This window comes from Podarcis pityusensis (assembly GCF_964106645.2).
Source record: "Podarcis pityusensis genome assembly, chromosome: 8".
NCBI lineage: Eukaryota > Metazoa > Chordata > Lepidosauria > Squamata > Lacertidae > Podarcis > Podarcis pityusensis.
This window is the reverse complement of record NC_138033.1, coordinates 47961651-47975910: the sequence shown is the minus strand read 5'-3', so window position 1 is coordinate 47975910 and position 14260 is coordinate 47961651. Positions and strand designations below refer to the sequence as shown.

Sequence of the window (14260 nt, the reverse complement as noted above, 5' to 3'; positions counted from 1 at the left end):
TTAATCACTCACTACAGCCATTCCGAAAGACAGAAGACTGTTGGGCTGCGGGGCCCTTAGGCTACACAGAGCAAAGACCAGAACCCAGCAGCAGCAACAAGATCAAGAGGCCTAGAAGCAGAAACCATCCCTTTCAGGTGTGCACATGCCAGCCTCCTTGCAGAATAATGGTATGGAACTATGAACACGCTAAAAGGGGGCAAAGAATGTATGCAGAAGGTACCTTGAACCTGACCATTTCTTTGGTGAGGGCTTCTACAGCTCTTTGGCCACAATGAGAGAAGGCAGGAAAACAAATGTTGGGATGAATCTCAATTCCTAAGCATAAAAATGTGACTGTCTTCTCAGAAGTTACAAATCCTTACAGCAGGTTGGTTCACCTAAATGATCATGCCATGTTTATGAGCAAGGCTGAACTGATGGGGAGTACACATTTTATGAAAAAACATGCCTCTTATAAAGTTCCCATCCCTACCACCATTATCCAATTTTTCTGGAAGCCTGCAAAATAGGCTAAACTATCCAGCAAGAGATGCAGGAAGCATTGCCTTCACTCTGATTTGGCTTCATGAAGTCACCTGATTGGCTAGGTGGTATTACTAGGCAGTCCATTTAGAGTGAAGGCAAAGCTTCCTGCCCTTACTCCGATTTTGCTCTATGACAATACAAATATGATTGGTTGCATTATGACTTTGTATCATTATTTTTGTTTATGCGATCCCAAACTACCTAGCTTGTAAATTGACATAGAACCAAGAAGCTTCTAACAAGCTGCAAACAGCACATCTAAAATATTTTTAGATGTTCTTAATATTTTAATTATATTGCGTTGCTACTTTACCATACCACCTTTGGGAGGAAGGATGGGGTAGAAATTTAATAATTAATAAAAATAGTTTTTTAATAAAAGGTATTGGGGGATGAAGCTTAACCTGACACTTTTTGTTGGTGAAAATTCAGCATACATTTTAGCTCCACAAACTAGTGTAGTAGCTCTGCAAGATGGACACACTCACTTGGAAGTTAACAGAAATAACACCTAGCGCACAGATCTAATCCTGTCTTCAGCGACAGAGTTAACAGTACTTGTTTCTCAGCTGCTGGCATGAAGACGTCTGAAGCTCACCCTATAATTTAATACGCGTATACCATCAACTTTGTGTGGAAAATTCATTATCCTGGGGAAGTTGGGAAAACTGAGGCAAGACCTATAATGTGCCAATTCAGGGCAACCTTAAGATATCCTAGATCCCATTTAAGTGCTAAACAATCTGCTGCTCCCCACTACAGATGGTTCATCCTTAAGAGCATCCCCATCATTAGGAGCCATAGCTTAAGGGTAGCACATGCTTTGCTGCCAGTGGTCTCTGGTTCAATCTCTAGAATCTCCAAATGCACCAGGAACTGTCAAGAGCAGACTCATTCATCATTTGACTGTACCCATGAGGTGAGGCTTTAGTGACTGCTGTGTCTAACTTGTGGAACATCCTCCCCAAGCAGACCTATCTATTTAGCCTCATTGCTTGTCTTTTGGTAAGCAGCTAAAACTTGACTTTTCAGGGGAACTTCGCGCTTGAAACAAATCTTCTCTGTGTTTCCCTGCCTCTTTCTGTTATCTATGACTTTTAAAATATTGCTTTAAACTTTATAACTAAGAATCCCCAACAGAAAGGCAGAATATAAATGTTTTAATAAATATGTTAAATTAAAATCACAGAACTTCTGGGGAAGAGATCCTGGTTCTGGACCACTGGGGTGCTAATATTCCCAGTCAAAGGAATGCACACAGCAGATAGTTAACTCTTTATTGTCAAAGATAATGCTTCTACAGCTCTGGATACCTACACACACCAATTTAGCATCTAGACAGCTACTCCTAAGTCTATATTTGGCTATTCTGGTCTTTATAATGCTTTCCACTAAATTAAGTGGAAGATAGGACAAGAAATACGTAATTTCATGCATTTTCCCCTGGACTCCCTGCCCCCCATCTTCATGGTGTAAGACTAAGCATCTTTCAGTCCCCTGGCAAGTTAATATTGCAGATGCTGCATATGTCTGTTAAAGGATAGTGTGCCATGCCAATTTGTTGTGAGGTGTGGAAAATAGTAGAAAAAACATTTTATCTTCTACTCTGCTTGGCAGGGGGTTGGACTCGATGGCCCTTGTGGTCTCTTCCAACTCTATGATTCTATCAAGTATTTTGTCATGTGTTTTCACAGCCATTATTCACATGATTTCTTTCCCTCCTTTCTCCTCCCCAAGCAGCATCAGAAGAAACACATCTTCTTTGCTCAGGAAGCCTGGCCAATGCTAGCTGGCTTACCAAGCTATGTTGGCAGTTTTGTTGCCCACCAGCACTGCAAAACAAGTCTCCACCCGCCTCTAGTCACAACCAGCAGAAACAGAAAGTGGATGCACTATCAGATGAACACACACACCACGTTGTGCCCCAACTAGTCAACCAAGCACAACTGGATCAGCCCTACCCCATAGCCTTGTCAACAGGACACATTCTCTTCTCCAGATTATGTCCCCCTCAGAAACAATTTTACATCCTAGACACACAAAGGGGTGCAACAATAGCCGGGGGGGGGGGGGAGGCTTGCTTGTGAAAAGCGCACCTATTGTGTCTCAGCACTAATACAGCCCTAATGACTTGCCAGTATTTAACCAATACTACTACCAAAACTACAGTTTGTTGGTTAGGTGCCTCCTCTTCCTCCTAAAATGATGGTCCAAATATAGGTGTTTCTCCAGCATCTGTGCTGAATATAGATGTAGAGGGTTGATTTAGCTTTTTGGTAGCCTTCCAGCTCTCCTATAGCAATCCTTTCACATGTGTATCATCTAAAAATCCATCTAGTTGTTTTCCTACTTCTGATTTATTTCTAACTTTCTTTATATCTATAGCAACTGCTCCTCAAAATTCCTTATTTGCTTGCATTATTGACAATTCATATTTGCATTTACAGAGTTTGTGTTCTTATTTTCCATATTTGGGCAAGACTTCTACTTCTTAAAAGGATTATCTCTTGCCTCTTACAGCCACCTTTACTCTTATTTAATGACATTGGGTTTTGGACTGGTTTGTGCTCATTCTAATTTACAATATACAATTTATTGGGGCCTCTACTATAATACGTTTTTAAAAACCTCTATGCTCTCTCTCCTTTTTCGCTTTTTTACAGCCATATCTATCTATCTCCTCCTCTGAAAATCAATTTATTATGTTAACACATTTTGGACAGTATGCATGTATGCATGTAGAATCTGTTAGCATTGCAGTCAGCGTTTCCAAACAGTTCAACAACACTTACATCTTGCACCAGATCCAGGGCATCATATAGGATTAAATCAAGAGTCGCCTCTCCTCTTGTCGGTTCCATGGCTAACTGTTAAGACACAATCATTTATCATGTCTAGAAATTTTGACACATTGTCATGGCCTAAATTTACATTTAGCTGGTCACTGTGAGGGTAGATAAAGGGCCATTCATTACAATTTCTAGTTTGGATGCCTCCCAGTTTCCTTCTACCTCACTGTTTTGTTCAGTGTGTGAGTGTTATAAGACAGGACAAACCAAGGACTGTATTACTGTAGTCAGAAATACTGTATAAGGATACTTGTACTCTTCTCATGCCACCTCTTTGATAGGCTGCTATGTGGAGTCCAGCTGGGCTCTCCTGCCTTACTTCTTTCAGAAAGAGGTTGAATGACCTGCTAGCGTTATTCTCCTCTGGCCTTGGGTGCAAGCTTTCAACAAGCATGTAGCCTAGCTAGAAGAGAGATCCAGACATGGGAAATCCCCTTTCCTCTTTTCCCCACACAACACCCATTCCAGCACCAGGACAATTTGAACTGGAATTTGAGGGGGGGGGGCGTTTCCTGCTTCACATGTTTCTTTGCCCCACATTTAGTAAACAAAAACTACAGCATATCATGTTAATTTTAAATGCTGCTGAGCTATCTTTTAAAAAGATTCCAATAGCCAAAAGTAATCAAACTTAAATATTTGACTGGTGGGGGAAGGGGAATCAATAAGGTTCACAAAGTATGGTTTAAATATTATTATTTTATTAATACTTTAAAGTGTTTTAAAACATAACAACCTCAATAGAAACACACATCTCTGACTTTAGATTTTAAAGGGCAGGGGGACTAAGCTCTGAAAACTGTTAACATATTATTTTTGTTATGCCTGTGTGCATAAATATTTGTGCTTTCTAGTGAAAGTCACCTGGAAAAAGTTAATTAAGATTTTGCTTTAGATTTGATTGGCATTGTATCCATTCCAGCCCCCACTTGATCTGTATTGTGTTCATTCATTTTGTTATCAGTCAATTTAATGAAACATTTTTAAAGCAGATAATTTTCTAGTAGTGAAAAGATTTTCCTTCCTAAAGCTTTTCTGTGCCACATCACTGCTGCACACACCATTGCAATGACCATCAAGATCTGAAAGGACTGTCCAGGGGCTGATGAAGGCCCGAGTCATAATGATAAAGAAGTTGTAATCAAAAGACAGTGAGCATGCAGCAGGTTCAGGGACTTCCTCAATCCGTAGAACAAATCCCACCCCCTCCAGCCTTAACTGTACTTCAACCTTAAAGCAGCAGCAACAGTAACTGAGTTGTCCTTTAATCAGGATTTGAAAACCTCATGAAGTAGTAGACTGATCATCATCAGTCAATAATTCAGACCACATTCGGGATAAAAATTCTTTCAATAAATAAACCTAATAATATCTAATGAGTAAACCAGAAGACAGCAACAGTATCCATTCCACAAGAGATGGATATGCAGGAGGGGAAGGCTGTAAACGGACCAGCTTGGGTTTCTGTTAAAACTAGGCAGCTTGGATAGATATCAACGTCTACCCAAAAAATTAAGTATTAGGAAACAATTATGCAGAACTTAGAAAGGTTGTGGAATTTCCTTCCTAGGATATTTTTCAAGAAAAGGATTGCAGACTAAAAAACACAACAGGAATAATATGAGGTTTTTTTTTAAAAAAAAATAAAGTATTTCATTACTGAAACAGTACAGTATTATGCCTTCACATTTACTCTATTATTTTTTTATTAAAAAATACAAGTTGCCGATCTTGCATATCCTTGCATTTAGTATACATCCAAAAGGAAGTCATAAATAAATAAATAAATAAATAAATAAATAAATTACATGACTAGGAAGGCTTCATCTCTGGGATATCCTGACTCAGCTCTGGGGTTGGCTTCAACACTTGCATACATTAAACCTCAACAAAAGATTTTCATCACTTCAGCTCTTAAGGTTTTACACCCTGTCTTCTACTTATCACACAAACACCCTTGTCAGAATCATACAAACCTCCTGTCTATATACTATCTGGCAATAAGCAAGTTGCATGGATTAATTACTTTTTATCAGAACAACTTTGTGTCTTTAGAAATCTGGAGGTTCAGCCAGGAGATGAAAAGGAAGTGTGAATCAAATCTTGGTAGTGCTCTCTTGCTCTGCTTATTTGTGGCCACTGCTCACTAAAGGAACACTTTGCCAACTAGATCTAGAAACCAGCTAACACCCCCAATTCCTTGCCCACACAGCTTGTTCTGAGATAAGCTTCTACTGGGAACCCCAAGGCAGAAGCACTCCAGAAATGACCCCAGAGTAGCTTCAATGGGCTGGTCTTGGATAAAGGCAGAATACCAAGAAGCCCATAGAGCCACCCAGTCCCAAAGCACCTGACAAAGGCAGCTTTAGCTGGAGTCAAGTGAGACCAGGGGACTTGCTGCATAAGCTCCAAGAATGTAAGACACATGAGATCCAGCCTATTGAAGGAGTCACTAGTTTATGGACAACTGAGGAGCACAACATCGGCAAGGTTCATGCAAGTTGAAACAGGTCCACATAAACGGGGGCAATTCTGCCACCCTCCCTGGGAAACAAGGGCCACTTGAACTGTGGTCACTAACTTTTGTGAGACTTGCTTCTGTTGGAAAGATTCAGTCCCAATTTCTCCCATCCTACGCTCAGTCAAAGGCACAACAAATCTTCTGGGTTGTTCATTTCCCAATAAACACGTTTACTTCAAGTCATTTACCGGTATTTAATGCATATAGTAGCTATATTGTCACTGGGCAACCAATTGATGGTGCATAACAGAAACGAAGGCATATATTCTGGAGGCCAAACAAAGGCCTATCTCATTCTAAGAAATGAGATAGTAATAAATGCACAGTGCCTACCAATGAGTGCATGAACTTGATTATAGGGAGTGATCTCAGAGCAGTGCTAGAATACAAAGTATTCAGTAGGCACTCATCCAAGGAGGAGTTCTGGGACCCAGCATAAAGTCCTTGCCTCCAGTGGCAGTTCTGAATAGCCCACTGAGCCTCCACTGAGCTACCCAGTAGCTGGGTAGTACCCTGGGTAGTATTCAGCTACCCTGAGGCATCTTGCCAGTCCTCAACGTAAACCCCTCCATGCCTCAACCCAACTATACCTCTTCATGCCATGTGGGAAATCCAGAGCCAACGGCAGGAAATTTGGGTCATATCTACACCCGATACACCATACATTTAAAGCACTCTTATACCACTTTAACAATCATAGCTCCCCCCAAAGAATTCTGGGAACTGTACTTTATTAAGGGTACTGACCTCACAGAGCTACAATTTTCAATGCCCTTAACAAACTAGAGTTCCCAGGATTCTTCATGGCTGTTAAAGTGTCATAACAGTGCTCTAAATGTACCATGTAGATGTGACCCTAGTTGCCAGGAGACGTCATCCACAGGAGTCTACTTAGGAGGAAGGAAAAGCCTGAGAGGGACCAGGTGTACCTTATAACCTAGCAAGTGACCAGGAAGGGGCATCTCTCAGTCTCCCTTGGGCCTCTGATGCGATCAGTCTCCTCTGGGAAGCCCTAGTCCCAGCGCTTTACCTTGGCTTGTTTCCCTTGGGATCCAGGATCAGAACATCCATGCTATGGATTTTTAGCAGTTACAGCATCAGACTGAGACTGGAGAGACCCAAGTTCCAATCCCTACTTGTGGGGCAATTGTTTCAGTAAAACACTCAGTAGCCTAGCCAACTAGTTTTTATCATTAACCATGTTCACAGAAGGGATGTGCAAATGCTAAAACAAGCAAATTAGAGGCATCCAACTAAAGTGAAGGCCCAACTTGGCTATTTTCTTTACTCATGGCAGCAATTCACCTGCATAGGCAACGTTAAATTGTAAGCCAATAACTTGGAGATCAGACATGTGGCAAATTTTACATTTGCTGATCAAGAAGGTAGTGTTGGTTTTTATCTCAATGCTTTTTTTATGAGGGGCACTACCACACCATCAGATTCATATTATAAGAACATATTGCCCTAGTGCACAATTGAGAAAGTGGTGGGACAGATCCACGACCTGCTAAGATACACAAGCTAACTATTACTGTGCACAAAGCATTCCACTACTAAAGTGTGAACTGACCTCAGAGAACACCTTTCTACCATCATGGTATGCTTTCAATTGTATGCCTGCAGGCAGAGCCTTTGCTTTAAATTTCTGTAGAATGCTTAGCAATTTTAGTTGCTTCATATTATAATAATTCATGCATACATACCTACATACATACAGGGTTAACACTAGCATTTAGGATTTCCACATATCCATAACATCAAGGGCTTCCGGAAGCCATCAATAATTCCTTTTCACTTGGGGAGAGTCTTTGAAGTTTGGCCTGCAGTCCACAATGAAAAGCTAAACTGTTTGGGTAATTTTACCTAAAGAGGGGGAAATGGGTGTGTGTGTGTAGGAAAGCAGATATAAAACTGAACATTTTGGAAAAAAGAAAAGGGTTTTTTCTCTCCTCTCTTTCATTCTACTAGAATTTGTAGACATAATACTAGAACCTACAGGGTTCATTCAATGAATCTGAAGATTCAGGACAGACAAAAGTACTTATTTACAATGTGTTCAGGTGCAGTCTATGGAACTTGCTCCTGCAAGAGCCAGAGATGGCCAGCAACAGGGAAGGCTTCAAAAGGGGATTAGACAAATTCATGGAGGACAAGGCTGTTGATGGCTACTAGCCATGATGGCCATGTTCTATCTTCACTACAAGAGGAAGTATTCCTCGGAATACCAGTTGCTGGGAATCAGAAGTGGGGAGAGCGCTGTTCTGCTCTCATCCAGCTTGTGGGCTTTCCAGAAGAGGCATCTGATTGGGCATTGAAAGAGCAGGATGCTGGACTAGATAGGCCCCCTCTGGCCTGATCCAGCTACAGCCAGTCTTTTCTTACGTTCTTTCACACAACACAGACATTAACTTTTTTAAAAAAATATGCTTTTTATTAGTTTTCTTACTTAACACACACAATAGATTAACAAAAAAAGAACAAAATTAATAAGTTCTTACAAAAGAACTTATGCCGCCATATTCTTCATTTCCAATTCCTTATCTTCCCTAGTAGACTTCTGTCTTCCTCAAAGCAGGTCTGCCTTATCTATTTGTTAAAACTGCTTCTTTAATCATTTCACCGTTTCTTCTGTTATTTGAATACTATACAGTGGTACCTCGGGTTAAGTACTTAATTCGTTCCGGAGGTCCGTTCTTAACCTGAAACTGTTCTTAACCTGAAGCACAACTTTAGCTAATGGGGCCTCCCGCTGCCGCTGCTCCGCTGCTGAACGATTTCTATTCTCATCCTGAAGCAAAGTTCTTAACCCAAGGTACTATTTCTGGGTTAGCGGAGTCTGTAACCTGAAGCGTATGTAACCTGAAGCGTGTGTAACCCGAGGTACCACTGTACTTCTAATCCATATTGCAATTTGCGAAAATTAATCAAAGCATGTCCAGGTTTTGATTTGAGGGCACTGTTTTTTTAAATATTCCTTATAAATTTCCCACTCCTTTTTGAACTTTTGGTTTGGTTGTCTCCTAATTGTCTCCGTCATTAACTTGTGGGAATTGCTGCCACACTATACAGAGGTGGCCACTTGTTTAAAGGTAAAGGGACCCCTGACCATTAGGTCCAGTCGTGACCGACTCTGGGGTTGCGGCGCTCATCTCGCTTTATTGGCTGAGGGAGCTGGCGTACAGCTTCTGGGTCATGTGGCCAGCATGATTAAGCCGCTTCTGGCGAACCAGAGCAGCACACGGAAACGCCTTTTACCTTCCCGCTGGAGCGGTACCTATTTATCTACTTGCACTTTGATGTGCTTTCGAACTGCTAGGTTGGCAGGAGCAGGGACCGAGCAATGGGAGCTCACCCTGTTGCAGGGATTTGAACCGCCGACCTTCTGATCGGCAAGTCCTAGGCTCTGTGGTTTAACCCACAGTGCCACCCGTGTCCCTAGGCCACTTGTTTAGTGGGCTTCAAAAGCTTATTAGGCAAAATAATGGGAGGATGCACCAATCAACTGCTGTTGGCCACCAGAGCTAAATGAACCCTCCTTGTTTAGAAGATATGGGTTGCTATTGAATGAAAGTTGCTTGAGGGCCACAGTTGGGAAGGGCTGTTGTTTTCATGCCCTGCTTATGGGAAGACAAGATAAGCTGGACTTTCAGCCACCAGGCTCTTCATAGGTTCAAGGAACCAAGTCACATTTTAAGATGGTTCCCTAGGCCCAGCTGATCTGACTTTAAGGGGAATTACTTTGTAAGCCCCCGATCCACGGCATTAAAAAATATGATTTTGGTACATCTCAGTGTCACTCAAGAACCTGCCCTGTTTGTAGTGGTTGCCATGCAGTGAGAGAAAAGACCCCTTTCTGACCCCAGTAGACCACCACTCACTGAATCACATTTTAAGGAATCTATTATCAGTTTCAAGTCTAGAAAATTTGTTTGGTTTCCACCACTTTTCTGTGGAGAATATCCCAGAATAATACTTTTTAACTACCTGTTGATTTGTTTACACCAGGCTTCCTCAAACTAGGCCCTCCAGATGTTTTGAGACTACAGTTCCCATCATCCCTGACCACTGGTCCAGCTAGCTAGGAATCATGGGAGTTGTAGGCCAAAAACATCTGGAGGGCCGAGTTTGAGGAAGCCTGGTTTACACCCAGCTTGTAACCACTGTTTCTTACAATCACAGCTTTGCATTTTACTTTAAGGTCAAGTTTCAGAAGCCCCCTTCCTGTAGCAACTAAAAAATGCAAACATGAAAACAGGGCTCAGAAAAGCATGCTGAAGAGACAGCCTTCACATGCTTGGCAAGAGAATCTCACACATCTGGCCCCAACTGTTTCTGCTGTACTTTGCTGAAGCCAAATAAGGAGCTGCCTCATGCAAAGCTCATTTATATGCCTGCACAGTTGCAGCACACATCTGCCTGGGAACCCACATTTTTGGAGAAGCCTCATGAAGGCAAACAGCCACAGCACCGCACAACAGGATCCCCGCCAAGCTGGGGGTGGGGACTCCATGGCTCTCCAGCTCTCCTACAACCTTCCTTCCTCACATGCTGAGCAGCAGCAAGCACTTTCCATGCCAGGCACTACTCCGCCTGTTGAAAGAGGCAAGCATTGTGCTTGCTCCCCACTCAGCCCCCCGAGGCTAACCACAATCCTTTGAGAGGCTCATGTATTTACAAACTGAGGCATGTCAAAATCAAAGGGGATACCATATGACATAATTCGCATTAAATACAAGCAGGCTGACAATTTATAGTGTCAGCCCAGGGAAGGTGGGGAGAGCTAAGACGTGGTAATTATTTAATTCCTGCTTAAACCAACAGCAGCTTTGCCTTCAGGAGTGCTGAAATAGGCAGGCCTTGGGGGCTGTGCTGGCAGCCAGCTGATGCCAAGGCCTGGCACCAGGCCAGGACTTAGATAACAGGCAGCTTAACTATTTATAGACACTTCACACCAGAATGTTAACTAGAGGAGGGGGTGTCCCTTCCACCTGCAGGCAGCTGCTGCTCAGATAGAACACTACCCCCTACCAAAGCAGCAGAGGGCAGTTTTTAAGGGTGACAACTCAAAGACCTCCCAGGCTCTGGCACAAGAAACCCTTATCACAGCCAAAGACCTCACAGACAGCCACAGAACATCAACCTCAGCAGCAGTTTCTAAAATAGGATTTGGGGAGCAGGTAGGAAGCTATGCTCTGCCTCAACTCTTCCACACACATTTCTGATTTTGAGACCCCCAGACACCAAAGCCTTTTGCTTCTAGCTACAAAGGCTTTGTGCACAGGGGATCCAAACACTCCCCCCCCCCAATGCTTTGCCTTATACATGGTTCAGGTGGGGCCTGCAACAGACCCCCTGCAGCCATGAGCCAGAAACATCCACTGGAAGGTAAGCAATGGATTTCTCAATGCCCAAGAGTAGCTGTATCTGTGCTGGTGGAGCCTCTGCGCAGATTCTGGCTGTGTATAAATGGCAACACCTCATCCTCTCTTCTACCTCATTAACTGAAACACATTAAAACAAGGGTGCACTGGGAGTAGGAAATGAGACTGTTAAACCAAGCTGATATAATCCTCATCAGCTGTGGGCAACGAGGCCGCATCAATTATGCTGAATCAAGTGCAGTAACCGTGATTTACAGGAGGCTCCAAGACCCCAAGCAGCACTCCTGTGCCTTGGACCATATTTCTCTCTCCTGGCTCCTTTCAAGTGCTTCTCTTCGGCTCTTCTGCTACTAGCACCTGCTGGGTTTGTGGCTTTTGCCTTCTTTTCCATGAGACTCAGTTCCTATAGCCACAACAGCCCTCAGGCAAAATCCACCTTCAGATAAATACTCAGTCAAAACAACAATGGCCTGCTTTCTGTCCAGAGGGGCAGCAGAGGCACCTCCCTCCCACCCACACTAGCATGGAAGCACAGCTCTTATGCAAGCAGGTGAACTCACCTCAAGGAGTAACTGCAAGGCTGTCATGGGAAACATCCCATTAGTCCCTCAGCAAATGATTTAGAAATATAGTTGCACATTCGGGACAAATCAGAACTCAACTCAAACTAGTACACAATTTAGGGACTTATGCCGTGGCAATAATAATGGCAAAAGCAAGCTTACTTTCCCATCGCCATTACACCCTGCAGTCTCATCCAGCGAAGTTATTTCATGTAACCATGGGCCTGATGCCTCATGAGCCTTAAGGGGGAGTAGGAGGAATCCTCAGTAACCTATTGTTACTAGTCTTAGTGTACGTTCTGTGGCGGTACCTAGAGCAACTGCTTGTTCTTACTTTTCAATTTGCACAGCCCAAGGATATGGACAGGTGAGGCCTACCATGTGTGTGTCCCTGGGCCTTTCTGACTGGTAAAAACAGTGAGGAGGAGAAACTGGCTAATTAAGGAGAGTGGTAAATGCCTCCTTACATAAGGGTGTGGTTTCACCAAGCCTAAAAAAAGCCATTATTGAAAAAGCCTTCCCTGAATCCCACTAAGTTGAATAATTTCTGGTCAGTCTAAACATTCTATTTCTGGGCTAGGTGCTTGAACACAAAATGGTCTCTCAGCTGCAAAATGGTCTCTCAGCTGCATGAAACACATTATCAAGGTCACTTTAAACGCATATTCAAACCTGGTTAAGGGATTGAAACAATTTTGATCACCTTAGCTGATGTCCTATGCCAGGAACTAGAAAAAGGAAATACATCCCTATTGGTTCTGCTGGACCTTTCATTGACTTGATACCATTATTGCCCAGGGTATCCTCCTGAGATGTCGCTCAGTGGTTCAGGTTTTACCTGGACAGCTGGTTCCAAAAGGTGGTGCTGGGAGGCTCCTGTCTGGCCCCTTGGCTAGTGCCCTATGGTGCCTCAGAGGGTTCTGTTCTGTTTTCCATGATGTTTAAGCTTCTAATCTACATGAACCCACACAGAAAGACTATCCCGGGATTTTTTAGAGCGAGTAGTATTCTCTCCTGAAGAATCAGGCTAGCAATTTGGGTTACTCCAGGATTCTAGTCTGTGTTTGGATACACAGGTGGCAACTGTTGGCATTAATGCATTTGCACAACTTCAGCTGGAGCACCAACCGTATCTTTTCTTTGTGATATCAAACTTGGCCATAGTGACACAGAGGATTGGAGTTGGATGAGACCTTAGAGAAAATTTAGTTCAACCCCTGCTCAGTGCAGGGTTTGCAATGTAGGACTCTGCAACTACAACATCCCTGTCATATGGACAACCTCGGGGGGGGGGGAGGGACACCCAACACTTTCCAAGGCTGTCTGTTCCACTAGCTTAGTATCTCCTAATGTTCAGTGAAATCCACTTCTTTGCAATTTCCATCCATTAGTTCCAATGCCCAAGTCTGCTCTATTTTCTGCATAACAGACCTTCAGGTATCTGAAGAAGAGCTATCATGTCTCCCCTTCATTTTTTCTTCTCCAGGCTAAACATGCCCTGAAGATCTTGCTTCCTGGGCAGGTGGTCTTTCACGAATTAAGATATGCAAGAGAAATTCACTTCTGGCAGGGATAGCCTTGAGAAGAAATGGAAGCACCATCCTGTTCAGCTGTGCCACTGACACAGCCACCACACCACCCATCTCTGTCGGTATTAGTGCCAATTTATGGCAAGATCTTGCTAAGATCTCATGAGATCTCCCACACCATGTGAGGTCCTTCAAGATCTCAAAAATTGGTGTTAATACTGGCACTGCTTCTCTACCGCCACCCAAGGAAGCTGTTTCACCCTGCTTCATGGATGGGTCAGCTCTGTCCTCAGTCAAGTATAGAGGATAATTTTGTAGAAACCTGCGAGTGGCTGCACCCAGACTATGGAATACCATCTCTCAATGAAGGGCAAACTTCTCTTTTTCAGACGGCTCATCAGTGATTTTAACAGGATGTTTAATTTCTCCTGCTCTTATATGCTTCCTTTACTTTTAAAGGAAGTATATTATTATTTGGTATGTTTTATTGATAGTGCATTTTAAATGCTTTTAGTTTGTATGTTCCTATATTTTCTATTTATTATTAGACAATATTCTGATGGAAAGGTGGGATATAAATGTTCATAATAAACACCACCACAGTAAACTGACTGATTAACTGAAGGCTTTGCTAAGGAGATGCTCAGTGCCTGTCAGTCTCCAAAGAATTTAAGAGCAAGCAGGGCAATGCAAGGAACATTGAGCTCTACTACCCTAGGTGGGTTCAAACCCCTGACACGTGTCTGTCTGTTCACTGATGCCTTTACTATCACTTGCAAACAAGAATGTCATAGAGCACATGCAAACGCATGTGGTATGATTCAAGCCTAGAGGACATTATCTGTTCGATGGAAAAGATTCAGGCTGAGGGAAGAGAGAGTCTCCA

At 42.9% G+C, this 14260-nt stretch overlaps 1 protein-coding gene across 18 annotated transcripts in view; it reads right to left on the bottom strand.

The window, feature by feature from the left end:
- ZFHX3 (zinc finger homeobox 3) overlaps nucleotides 1–14260 on the bottom strand; it is a 350144-nt gene that overhangs the window by 86447 nt on the left and 249437 nt on the right. For 17 of the 18 annotated variants that reach the window (XM_081018497.1, XM_081018496.1, XM_081018494.1 and 14 more), the window contains one exon: nucleotides 3321–3395. The exons of the other annotated variant lie outside the window; for it this stretch is intronic. In XM_081018497.1, coding sequence (XP_080874623.1) covers nucleotides 3321–3395 — 75 coding nt within the window. The remainder of the gene's footprint in view (nucleotides 1–3320; nucleotides 3396–14260) is intronic. 18 annotated transcript variants of the gene reach the window in all.